The 13,708-nt window shown below is 32.7% G+C and overlaps 1 protein-coding gene across 1 annotated transcript in view; it reads right to left on the bottom strand.

Annotated features, from left to right (window-relative positions):
* LOC110699055 (DNA-directed RNA polymerase III subunit 2-like) overlaps positions 1–9,726 on the bottom strand; it is a 29,436-nt gene extending 19,710 nt beyond the window's left edge. Inside the window, exons 1-17 of the mRNA XM_021876549.1 lie at positions 9,624–9,726; positions 9,271–9,346; positions 8,936–9,057; positions 8,664–8,756; positions 7,589–7,661; positions 7,410–7,500; positions 7,273–7,325; positions 6,047–6,111; positions 4,416–4,521; positions 4,211–4,321; positions 2,573–2,632; positions 1,714–1,752; positions 1,581–1,631; positions 1,353–1,451; positions 1,147–1,206; positions 961–1,053; positions 29–130 (exon numbers count right to left, since the gene is read on the bottom strand). Coding sequence (XP_021732241.1) covers positions 29–130; positions 961–1,053; positions 1,147–1,206; positions 1,353–1,451; positions 1,581–1,631; positions 1,714–1,752; positions 2,573–2,632; positions 4,211–4,321; positions 4,416–4,521; positions 6,047–6,111; positions 7,273–7,325; positions 7,410–7,500; positions 7,589–7,661; positions 8,664–8,756; positions 8,936–9,057; positions 9,271–9,345 — 1,293 coding nt within the window. The 5' untranslated portion in view covers position 9,346; positions 9,624–9,726. The remainder of the gene's footprint in view (positions 1–28; positions 131–960; positions 1,054–1,146; positions 1,207–1,352; positions 1,452–1,580; positions 1,632–1,713; positions 1,753–2,572; positions 2,633–4,210; positions 4,322–4,415; positions 4,522–6,046; positions 6,112–7,272; positions 7,326–7,409; positions 7,501–7,588; positions 7,662–8,663; positions 8,757–8,935; positions 9,058–9,270; positions 9,347–9,623) is intronic.
* Between the last annotated feature and the right edge of the window lie 3,982 nt (positions 9,727–13,708).

Here is a 13,708-nt window from a genome sequence, read left to right as displayed (position 1 = left end):
TTGAAGATACGGGAAAGAAGAATGAAACCTGTGTTACACCTTTCCTGTCAATCCTGAACCGCTTGATGCACCAATTGCCAGTTGAAAGAGCTCTTTCTAAACCAAAGCTAATAGTATCTTTTATTATATGCTGAAAAGATTAAAAGAAACTCAGAAAGGGAGCAGAAAATAAAATAAAATAAAATAAAAAACAGAAAATACTATGTATAAATCAAGTCGCAACAGAAACCAGAATTATATGCTATGAAGATGCTTTCATAAAAGGATTATTGCTATAAAGATAATTAAAAAAGACATCAAAAGAGAAAATGATGCACACTGAGATATTACATTTTAAAACTACAGTATAAAATCAGATATCATAAAAAAGATTCCATCAAAAGAAATTGCCTCCATAAATGCTAGAAGTTGGCTGCTCATACATATGGCTAAAAATTTGTTCAGCACTACAACATGAGCAGTTGCACCCAAAAGATGTAATTTGACATTTGCGAAATGCAATTGTCCATTGAATGCATGGTAAAAACAAAAAAAGAAAATACCTCCTCAGTTTATTATTTTTATCTGACAAGTTATAACTTTTGATATTATTCACAAACTTTACTTTGACTAGGTTTTGTGATTTATAGCTATGGTATTACATAGTCATGTGGAACTTGTTTGAATCCTTTCTATTTACATATTATTAATATCAACTTTTAATATTTTTTAGATGTTGATAGTTAGAGATATTAATCACTTGTGTGTTGGAATGTGATAAAAGAAACATGTCAACTGAAAAAGAACATCAGAAGTAGCATGCTAGAAATGTGGTCTTCTGTGGGTGCACATACCAATAGATCAAATAGAAAACTCAGCAGAAAAGGTGCAGATAAATGGTGAAAACCCTCAAATGTTAATTTGCTAAACAGAAAAGATGCAAAAAATAATGTCCAACTGAACCATCCATGAACTTTTTACCTGAGAAAAATCAAATCTGCTAGAGCGACTTTTTTTAGTTAATATTGCATCCACCTTTCTTCCAACTTCGGTAATCATCGTTTTGAACAAGTCCTAAATTTATCATCAAAGTTTAGTTCAATATATAAAAGAGATAAAACACTATGATGTACATAGAAAAAATGTCCAGTGCATATAAGACAATACCTCAAAAAGCGTAGCGAGTAACTGTCCAGAAAGTTCAAACCGCTTGTTCCCCACATAATCCTAGCACATCACAAAAAATTTGGTATGTCGGTCAGATTTGTTGATTCAGATCTGATATTCTTCCAGAAAACAAGCAAAAAGCTGAAACTTCGGCAGTCAAAAGTGTGGACGTCAAGTCGCCAGCACTGCACATACAATAAACGCACCTTGTCATCTACTGCAGCTTTATTTAAAAATGCCTCTAACATACGCCTCATCATCACAGCAGAGTATAAACACTTGGCACGAAAGCTGCTCCCATGCATCTGCAAGAGGCGGGACATGAGATTAATATGAAGTTCTTTGTTTTCCTATAAGCCTCTCAACAGAAACGCCAATCTAAATTGGAACTGAGAGGAACTGCATATGTTGAAACAAGAGTTAGCGTAACTAACCGGAACATGTGCAATAAATATATCCTGTAGTATTTTCAAAGCTCTATCTTCCTGCAATTAAATTTTTACTCTTTGTCAGGAACAGCATAGAAAGATACCATAATTGAAAAGGTTAAGAGAGACACAACATCACCTTTTCAAATTGAGCACTAACAAATTGTGGTTTTTTGACCTGAAACAGGTAATCAAATAAATTAAGCAACCAGGATAAATCAGTCATAGATGATTTTAAAAGATAATTTTAATTATCTAACAACACCCATTCCTTATATATCATTCAGATAATATAAATCCAGTATGCAGTAGAAAAATAAAGAACATTTTGAAATGCACCAATAACATTCTTTTTGCATAAGGCCTGCACTACCAGCATCCAGCCCTTAATGATATTAACTACAAATGACTCAAGCAAATACATAAAAGAAAAAAAGTTCCAAAACATGTTTCAAACTCGGTGAATATTCAGATAAATAGATAATATTACTAGACACAGTAGTGATAGTTAAAAACAATTTAAATTTAGGTGTGGATATAGTCACTTTACAGTCCAATGAGTAGCCTAGATTCAGTACAAATAGATAAAGAATGCAGCTAAAAAAAAATCAACGTCTTCAAAAACAAATTTTCGACACATGGCATCATGCCTTTACATTTCATAGGATTAAAGTAAGCCCTTCACAATTGCTGCGCATAAAAAGCAATCCGAAAAAGGACAAAAATCTAATATGGGTGAAAAAACAAGCTGCCTCAACTAGCACCAACAATTAATGGAGTTGGAGCAGTAAGCAGTATAGAGTATAGACTTATTGAAACACACAATATGACTGCTAAAAGTATCATTCACTTTTGGAATTAAATACAAGCTATTGTAAGGAAATGAACCATTCAGTGTAAGATTATGCAACTTCTAGGGAAGACTATCCCCGATATTATAAATATACCAGCACAAACAAGTGTAATCGACAATTTAAATTAGTACAAACAATACATACCTTTTTCTCAAGAAATTCAAGAGCTTGTCGTTGTGTTTTTACACCAAAACTTGCACATTCCTAAAACACAAACGTAATCAACAATTTATATTGAAACATGAAACAGGATTAAGCATAAACACAGAGAAGCACAAAGAATACAAAACAATCAGCAACTATACAGTGATATACCGTGAGGACAAAGAAGTCTCTAATAGTTAATATAATAAATTATGTGGCCTATTTTAAGAGATGTGGAATTGATTTAGTCCTTCCCTTTTCTAACTTCTAAACATGTTTGCTGAAAAAGGTTAAAGGGAAGATACATGTCAGAATGAAGCATATTTTTCTCCAAAACTTTCAGATCGCCTAAATCTGGAGAAGGGAGGAGGGAGTAGTAACTTGAAAGTGATATGAACTATGACTAAGGCCCTATTCACTTCACCCTATTTTTGCTGAACTGAAATTAATTTTACAGAACTGAAATTATTTTTGCTAAACTTAAATTATTTTTACTAGATTAAAATTATATTTACTGAAACGAAATTAATCTTGCTAAGCTGAAAGTGTTTTTACAAACTCTCTATTATAATTTTTTCTTTAGAGTTACTGATTTTTGCTCAACTGAAATTAATTTTACTGAAATGGACTTGTTTTTACTGAACTGAAATTATTTTTACTGAATATTATTTTTTAAAAGTGAACTGGATAGGGCCTAAATAGGAACAATCATCACCCACCATCTTAAGACCTAAAAACTTAGATCATCAGCTAGACACTTTTTTGATGACATTAACTAGGGTGAAGTGAATAGGGCCTTCTTGGTACATTAACTAGGGTGAAGTGAACTAGGGCTAAAATCTAATCATATGCCAGGGAAATAATAAATAAAAAATCCAAGTATACATAAGATAACAAAGTTTCATTCACTAACAAAATATGAAAATCAAGAGGGATTCCAGAAGGGTGCCATAACTTAGCAAAACTAAAGAACTCAAACCACATTTACATCTAAGAGGGACATGACCTGCCGGCAAAAATTACACTAGCATTATACCAAAGAGAAACTAAATATAAAGATGATATCCCTTTGATGCCTAAATAGAGTAAAGACTTATTACCTATCCATATACACAACTACTCTATACTCAATTACAAATCACGTTTCATAACTCTTTAATTTTAATCAGTTTGAAGTCTTCGAACCTTGCAAGTACGTTAGCGTTTCGGCACAAGTAATTAGCGCTTCGGTACTTACTAACTAGTTGACAGAAACTAACCATGCCTCCTAAGACCCCAAAGAACATAGAATATAAGTCGCCAGTAGCTACGAAAATAAGACTATTTATTCCCCCCATTTTATAAAGTTTTTCCCTCTTTCCATTTAGAGTCCTTCCATGAAGTTCCTCCCACTAATATTTATTACCTGTTTTCCATGAAGTCCCCCCCCCCACCAAAATTAGTCCACTTTATGGCGCTACATTTCCTATTACACTATATCTTTCTCATGAAAAAGTAATTACATGGACTCAAGTACCCATATGTCTGACATGAGTACGTGTCCAAGCGTCCGACTTGGCTATTTTGTGTAGATAAACATGCCTAGTAATTAAAAAAATGAGGGATAAAAAAAACAAATTAGAGTTCTACAATAATTACCTCAATAGAAGGCAATAGTAAAGCACTATAGCGTGGATCTCGTCCAATCATTTGTACAACTTCTTGGTCACTCTCTATTCCCATAGCCTTCATCACCACCATAATGGGAACCTAAAGGCAACAGGCATAATTTGCTTACAACCAACATCAAGTAATGAGAAACGTAAATGTTTAATGCAAGACTACTATAACATATAAGAAATACCTTATTCTGAAACCTATTGAGTTGTAGATATATCTTCTCTTTTTCCATCATTATAACAGTTTTACTCCTTAATGTTGCACCCAGACTAGTAACAGATGCAACCAAACTGACACAAAATTATAATTAGAAAGAGTGCTCAACCTGACCATCTTTTGTTTCTCAGGCAATCATAGAATAGTGAAATAATTAGAATATCTTACAAATGCAAAGAGAAAGTAAAAGTGTCATGCCAATACAATAATTATATTGAGCACTTAGGGGAAATGTGAAAAGTAAAAATGTTCATGTCCAGATTCAAAAAAGTGATTTAGCAAACAGTGATGACCTAAGATTAGTAATCTAACTTCAAAACAATTTTTGGATACAGTGAACAACTAAATCTTAGCAATCACCAGCTGTCATACAGAGTATAACTAAACCATCAACAGTCAAATTGAGACAGCTAAAATATGTTAGACAAATATGAAGATCACATAATAAAACAAATAAGAAGACCACATAATAAAAGGAAATTTACAATATTTTCAAAAACCGAGGAAGTATTAAAAGTTTAAAACTATAAAAACCATTTTTAATCAGCAAAACAAGTGTCACGCCTAATAGTATCTACAAAAAATCGCTCAAGATTAATTATACATCTAAATAGTGATGAAATAGCAGGCCCAAAGGTCCTGCCCAGACCCAGGGCACGTTGCTGACCTCTATTCTTTACTTGGTTCATGATCCCAGGTGGATATAGTCATAAAATGGAAATCTAATTATATGAGCAATAACATAAATCACATTAATGGGGGGAGAGAGAGAGATGAAAAGGGGGATCAATGTGATAGGATATACAACATCTTGACCAAACAAGGAGACACTGTAATAAATATGAAGCTTACATAAAACGGAACTTTTGCATTATTTAAAGAAAGGAGGAAGTATTAAAGTAATAAATACCATTTTTAATCAGCAACACAACACACAAGTGGCAAGCCATTAACTTTAAATTATTTAGTATAATTTTGAAGATAATATTGTTTATAAAAAATTGCTCAAGATCAGTATATGTCCAGATATATATATATGAATAACAGCATCAATCACGTATATAAGTAAAATGAATTCATAAAATTAATACTCCTCCGTTTTTAAATACTTGCTCCATTTCTCCATGCGCGGAGTTTTAAGAGAAATTGGAGAATGAAATAAAATATAGAGGTAGTAGGGTAAGGGGAAGAATAAAAAATTGTAAAAAAACCAAAGTAGTTGAGTGAATTGAAGGAGAGAGAATATGAAATTAATAAAATATGATTTAAGTTGGGTCCACTAGGTGAGAGAAATGGATTAAATATTGTAAAAGTTTCCAAATAAGGAAATTGAGCAAGTATTTAAAGACGACCGGAAAAGGAAAGTGGAGCAAGTATTTAAAAACGGAGGGAGTATTGAGGTTGAAAAGGATAGGCTATTAGACTAGTCTACTATTAAGGCGGGGAAAGGATAATCCTTTAAATTATTATTTCTTTAATGTGAGGAAAAAAGGGGTCCATAACTAATAACCCATCTTTCGCAACCTCAAAAAAAAAAAAAGTAGAGGAAAAGCTTAAACTAGCAAATAAATAAGAAGCAACATCAAACGCTGAACTCACTTTCCCTTCTTATCAACTTCAATAATTATTCTGTTATTTGAAAGCTGTTCTTGAATCATAATCACCTGCACATAATTACATTATGATATCAATGAGCCTGCCTTACTCACTAAAGGGAAAAACTATTCAATGACTTAATATAATTGTACTTAAGAATTATACTTACAAAAAAAAAAAAACAAAGATGTGTCACCCATACATAAAGGAGGGAAAAATTAAAAAAAATATCACGCCCTTGAGCAACCATGAATCAATTTTTAGACAAAATCATGATAAATCAAGCATCTCTTGATACCTAATACTTTACCCCAATAATAAAAAAGCCTTGAATGAGAACTTGAAACCTTGCAAGGGGATATAACAACCTCAAGTATCCATCAATTTCTTTCTCTCCAATGCACCACCAATTTGCCAACAAAACCATATTCCACATATTAGCAAGCCATTTTGCATTTATCTTTCTCAAGCTATAGAAGCATCTTTTATTAAATTAGGCTGAACAAAACTACTGTAAGTGTTAAAGAGGGAGGGGAAAAAAGGAAAGAAGAACTAAAGGTGGCTAAAAGACTCTTTCTCCTTAAAGCACAAACTACACCACCTTGCAACAAACATTCCTTCTCTTAAAGAAAGCCTTAATTGGGATCTTAAGTCGTCCAAGTGGGAAAAGTAATAATAGCAGGGAAGACCATTGGAAAATTCCTTTCAAACATAAAGCAAAAAGGAGCAACTCTTGCTATGTTGCTAAACCATCTCATCATTTGCGACCAAAAATGACTTTTAAGCAAAAAGATGTTCCAGAAATCCTTTAGATCAATGGTCAAGAACTTTTACAGAAGTATGATTTGTAAAATTGTATGTAGTAGTTGTAAAATTGTATATAGTAATAGGAAAGATTGTTCTTATGGTCCTAAGAAAAGATATACGATACAGAATAATATTGTACTAAATACATAAATAAAGGATTGTAGATTAAAATAAAATGGTATCCATGATGTTATCCACAAATTCAAGTGATGATTGCCACTCAATATAAATTTCATCACTGGGGTGACTGGGCTCCAAACATCCATCATCCACGAAAAGAAAATGAATCAACTATAAAGCTATGTCACATCATGCATGTGGATTTCCCTAGAGTCAAATAAGCTAAAGTAGCAACAAAAGGAAACACCAAGTTTATGTATTAGCTGAAAGAATACTGAAAAAAGGGGCAAAGAATACAACACCTTCTCATTTCCTTTCACAACAAAATACCCTCCCGGATCAAGTGGGCATTCCCCTGATGAGAAAAACAAAATCAATGTTATAATGTCGCCGAGAGAGCAAATGAACGAAAATGCAACCAGATAAGACAGTGACAAACCAAGTTTGGCTAGCTCAGTCTCATCCTTCCCATATAACACACAGTAACGACTTCGTAACATGATAGGCATTCTTCCTATAATTACATCTTTCTGCCAAATATGAAAAAAAATTGAAGTGAAAAGCATTAATAACTAATGTTTAATTATGCAAAACTCATGCCCAATATCACAGACATACCTTCTCACAGAGTTGCTTTTGACCACCAGTTTCAGTAACATACTCTATATGAGCTTCTATAGGTGCCGCATACCTGCCATAATACAACAATAAAGCCTTAGTTTCAAAATGATTTTTGGGATGATCACAATAAGATATTTTTTGGATTTTTCCATGCAACCTTCTGATTAAACTACCACATAGGTACCAGGGTTTATATGTCAAAAGAATAGATGACCCAGATGCTGAAAATTGATAAACCACTTTAATAGAAAAAATATAATTTAAAGAGTTAAAAAACGAAAATGGCATTTTTAGTCCTCATTTAAAAACTGCCATTCATCTAAGCACTAACGTCAGTCAATCAACAAAGTACCACGTATAAATCTACATCAGAAAGTAAGGCCAAAATTTAAAACTCATTTCTCTACCCATCCAATTATTCTTTAGGTTGATGATATCTACAAAATTTCGCAAATATGGTAGAGTTAATAAGAAAGATAAAGAGAAAAATGAATCTAGCTCTTACAATATGCAAAATACTCTTAAGAAAAAATGTCAGGTAATGTAATCCATCAACAACTTAAATATTGCCAATAATGTGGTTTTGGACGTGAATGTCCTAGTGTTGTAGGGTTGTAGCCTCATGGACCTATCCCCTAAATATTCAAGAATCTTTCTAAAATTCCACAAAACTTTATAGAGCTCCAACCTCATCTAAACGAAACAGCCAAGAATGAGGAAGCGAAAAGCCATGTAGAGATTGATGACTGCCAAAAAATATGAAAAAGCTACCACTTTTACCGAGTTGCATAGGTATGAGACAAAAGGGAAGCAAAAATGATCTACAAAAAGACTATGTGGCTCGTCATCCACAGCTCCCTAATAACTAACTCCAAAGGCCCCCTTCAAAGCATGAATAAGGAATTCCAATAATTTTTTCTTTACATGTTAGTAAAATATGTGCTCAAAGTTTAATACATGAATAGTGTAAAAAGACAACATGATTCAATGAAAAAATAGAGGATTTACATAATAGAACCATAAGGATGAACAAAATCTAAAACCAATAAGGTAGAAGAGTATAGTTACGAACGTCATATTTGATAGTCTGCACATCTGAGGATTGATCTTCTCGAAAACACCGTCCAAAACAATAGATGGTTCGCCAATCTTAACATCTAAAAACCTGTAATAAATAAAACCCAAAACATTGACAAAGAAACAGCACATGTTTCATTAAGATAAAACAATTAAATTAAATAAATACATGAAAGAATAAGGATGTTTCACTTCAAAGTGGTGTGGATTCAAGCAGTAAATAGCATAATAACATTAATAAGAAACTCAAGCGCTAGAGATAAATACTTGAGATAGATTCCGCGGTCAACATTGGATCGAATTTCATTGTTAACTCGGACGATCTTCTTAATCCCAGTACTTATAAAGTAATTGTAAGAATCCAAATGTTCCTTCACTAACCCTCTCATCTATACAAAAAAAAAAACAAAAAAAAAACAAAAAAAAAAAAAAAAAACAACACAACAATACCCAAAAGTCCAATTATTAAGTATGCTCCAAAACATATAATGTAGAAATTACATGAAATAAACCCAGTAATACCCAGAAACCATAATCATTTAAACCTTTCGTTCAAAACAACGAATTAATCATCAAAAAAAAACAAATTGAAATAATCATACCTTCAAAAACTCAGGAATGAGTTGAAATTTATCAACACTTGATTTTATAGGGGCTGCTAAAGATTGCTTGTCCATCCTGAATTACACATTACACCAACAATTACAAAACACAATATTTAACTAATTCCATAGTAGTATAGTACAATCCTAACATTGAAGGATTCTGCAATACATTAGCAACAAAGTTTGATTAAATTTTGATTGAATAATCAATTAGGCTCATAATTGTATTTTGTAACAGAAAAATCGCTGGTTATAAGCTTAGTAATTAGAACCAATAGTTGAGATATTTGAACCCTAACTTACTACACTGACAATTGAATTAAATTAAACCCTAGATTGTGGCAACTTACTTGAGAAGCTGCTTGAATGGAGAACGTCTAGTGCGCTTCAGTGGAGAACGAACAGAGAGAGACTGAGAGAGAGGAGGAGGAGGTTTGTTTTCTTATTAACAACAATAGGCCTTGGAGCCCCGTTAAAAGCCCCGACCCGACCCACCTATTAATGGGTCAAATCCGTCGAACTTAGTACTCCACCAAAAGCCCGCATATCGTATACGACATCCATAACTATGCACTTATAATTAAAAAAAATGTTTTCCACAAGATTTAAACACGCAACCTTTAAATTTAAAATTAAGTGTTTTACCATCAAATTAAGTTATTTTTTATGTATTTTTTTTAATACAAAATATTAATATGTAACAAATGACAATTCAATATGAACAATAAATTATTACAAAAAAAAATTGAGTTATAAATTACAATATATATATTAATGATCAACCTTACGTAATAACCCGGGGCATCGCCCGGGCTCAAAAACTAGTTTATAAATTATAAATATGGCGGTCTTTACAGAGTCGTCTAATTATGGATCTCGTATACGGTACACGAGCTTTTGGTGAAGTACTGAACAAAAATTCAAAAATCTCAAAGGGCGGGGTTGAGAATCCATTTCATGATCTTCTGAAATTGAGAGGGAAACTCTAAGCCTCTAACCACTTGAGCTATCACTATGTGCTTGTTCGTGATCGTTTTTTTCTTTTTAATGACAAAAAACCATAACACAAATATCATAGGGAGGATGATTTTAATAAATTTCACCTTTTCATTCTTTATATGACAAATATCATGTAACTAGAAAATAGAAAACTACACAAGATCGATTGGATATAGTTTTAAATTTTTTTGGTTTGATCCAACTTGAAACTATCGGTGACCCAAATATACCTAGAAAATATCGTATGTAATTGTTGCATATGCTAAATGGTATATCCTACCTTCTCTCAACCAAAAACTAGGAGGGGTTTGTGTTTAAATACTTTTTTTAAGTACCTGAGACGGGACAATGATTAAATAAATCAACTTTTGTAGTGGGTTGTTATGTCAACTGGTACGTTGAACTCGAAAGTTTCCATTAATTTGAATTTTGGTAAAACTATGATTTTATTTTTGTAATGATTATTCTTTCATGTACCTGAGAGGATAAAAACGTACCTGATTTCTAACTAATAAGAAGAGAAATATAAGAAAGCAATTCATCTTAAAGTAAACTTATGGAAACTTACACGTCATAGTTTTCACCGCTACACTTAATCACATTATTGAATGTTAAGACTTATAAAATCCCAACTATACAAATCAATTATTTAGAATGTGGTATTTATTACACCTTTACAACCTTATTATAGATTATTATCGAACACTTGAGCTCCTTTAACTTGAATATAGCATAACCTAATAGCACTCTCACTCATGGGCATATTTTTTTCCATGAGAAGAATCATGTGAAAAAATGGGTATTTTAAGTTCATATTCATGGGCATTAAAAAAAATTGACCATGAGGAATTGGACATTTGCCCACAGCAATGGCAAAAGAAAAAGCTACATTAATGGTGAGACATGCATGATATAAAAATAAAAATAAAAAGCTTGAAAATTTAAACAAAGAGTTGTGAGTGTTGATAAGACTCCTATTGTAGGAAAAGAAAAAGTAGGAGAAAGAATAGTGCGATTTTTTTTTTTAGTCCGTCAGTGTGTAAGAAGTTATAAAAATATGATATCCATGAGAAAAAGTGGAGTAACTGGGTAAAAAGACAATGTCATTTATTTCCACCCCTCCCCCAATCCCTACCAATGAATGAGAATGGTCTAAGGTTGTTGCTTGGGGTGTGAATTATGCGCATGAGATGGGGGTGAGGACAGTCATCATTTAAAGCGATTGTCAGAATGTTATTCGAGCTCTAAGAGGCAAGTCTACATGACCAAGATATTTTAAAAATTTGCTCTTCTTTTGATTGCTTTAAGTGGTTTTTTTTTTTTTTTTTTTTTTTTTTTTTTTTGTGAAGCGTGGTGGGAATAGGATAGCACATGAATTGACTCATTTCCAACCCTGGAAAGTTCGCTAACAAGTGTTGAATTACTTAAATAACATAATCACGAATCACTTTTTTTTTTTGGGTGTTTAGATAGCCATAAGGGCAGGTGATGAGAATCGTTCCCAAGATCTCTTGGAATCGGGAGGGGAGCTCTAACCACTTGAGTTATCCCTCACAACTCGCATTCTTTATGTCACTGTTTATTTTATTTTTTTATTTTTTTACAAGAGTCTTTATGTCACTTCATCTGATTTATTAGTATAATAATGTCCCTTTGTGGATTATTTTGGAGAAAAAAAAATAAAATTCTCACTCCATTAAGTCAAAGTACATTACAATTAGGGGTGAAAGTTCGGTATTCGGTTTGGATTTTGAACCAAACCGAATCCAAACCGAATTAATTCGGTTTTGAAATTTTCAAACCGAATCCAAACCGAACTAGATTTGAAACCGATCCAATCCAATCCGAAATTTAAAAACCTAATTCGGTTCCAAACCGAAAATCGAACTTTTAAGGGGATTTTTCCAGATTGTTGAAGAAAAATATTTTTTTTAAAAAAACAGTCAAATTTACAATGAATAGATCTAAAAAAATAATAATAATAAAAAGAAGTAATACACTAACACAACTATAATAATTTTATAAATTGTATTGATTACAAGACTAACATCTACAACTATAGATTATATAAAGGATAATTAAAAAAATCAAGGATAACCCAGAAAATTTATGGTGGTGGTGATTGATGAGCGACGATGAACACAAGCGGCGACGAACACGAATAGCGGTGGAATAAGGTGACAAATCGTGACTGAAGGAGTGATGGAGGTGGTGACCGGACTGAGGAAGGTGGTATCGTGGTGATGACAAACACCGGAACACAAGCTGCTTTTAGAAATCGTGACTAGATCGAGGGAGCACAAACACGAACTGTCGAACTGATGAAGGTGGTTGTGAGATACGTACTGAGGAAGGTAGTTGTCGGAGTTAGTGAGGAGGTGGCCGGAGTGAGTGAGGTGTTGAGAGAGGAATGGAGGATAAGGGTTTTGATGAGGAATAGTGGAAGGCCGCAGAAATGAGAACTGACTAACTGAGAAGAGTGAAAGAAGGGAAGTAAAAAATTAGGGTTTTGCTTTATATATGTAGGGGATATCCGGATATATGGGCTGAGAATCTTTGGGCTTTAAAACTTCGGTTTGGATTTCGGTTTTCGGTTTTTGAAAGCCCCAAACCGAATCCAAACCGAAATATTTCGGTTTCAATTTTTTGAAACCGATCCAAACCGAAAACCGAAAAAAACCAAACCGAATTTCTAATTCGGTTTGGTTTGGTTCGGTTTTCGGTTTTTGTCCATATCACTTTCACCCCTAATTACAATAATTCGATAAATTTCAACTCCATAGTGGCAGAATCAAGAGGGGCTAGGGTAGGCCATAGTCTCCCGTTGGTTTAAATTTTAATTTATATGAATTGTTGCAACTTTTCAAGTTACTTATACCATAGTTTAGTTGGTAGGTGAGTAATTAGACAATTCCAAGATCTCAAGTTCAAAACTCATCCCTTCCAAACTAACTGAGCATAAAAAGCAAGTAAACAACCATTTAGAGATTAGACACTTTATTACTACCAATGTTTACTATAAATTTCGAATACATTTCTATTACATAAAACAATTAGTAAACACTCAAACACCTATAAGACATAGGTTGATACGTATTACACCTTAATGGGCTTTGGATCCCTTGCTTTCAAAATCAATGTTTGATTAAATCAGATATCAAATTAGATCAGTTTACATTAGATTGGAAAATTTTATATTCTTGAGATGAATTTTAATAGTCTTTGTTAAATAATTTTATATTCTTAAGATGAATTTTAATAGTCTTTGTTAAATAATTGGATGTAAATATATTTACAATGGCAAAAAGATAAAAAAGAATTTAATTACTACTTTAACCGACTAATCTATAAGGAAGCCGTAGTATCTAAATATGAGATACAAGAATTGCATTTCAAAACGGCAAATAGGTCGGATTATTAGATTTGGACCGCGAAA

This window comes from Chenopodium quinoa, unplaced genomic scaffold (genome assembly GCF_001683475.1).
Source record: "Chenopodium quinoa cultivar QQ74 unplaced genomic scaffold, ASM168347v1, whole genome shotgun sequence".
NCBI lineage: Eukaryota > Viridiplantae > Streptophyta > Magnoliopsida > Caryophyllales > Amaranthaceae > Chenopodium > Chenopodium quinoa.
Note: the sequence above shows the minus strand (reverse complement) of the source record. Positions and strands in the feature narration are given on the sequence as shown.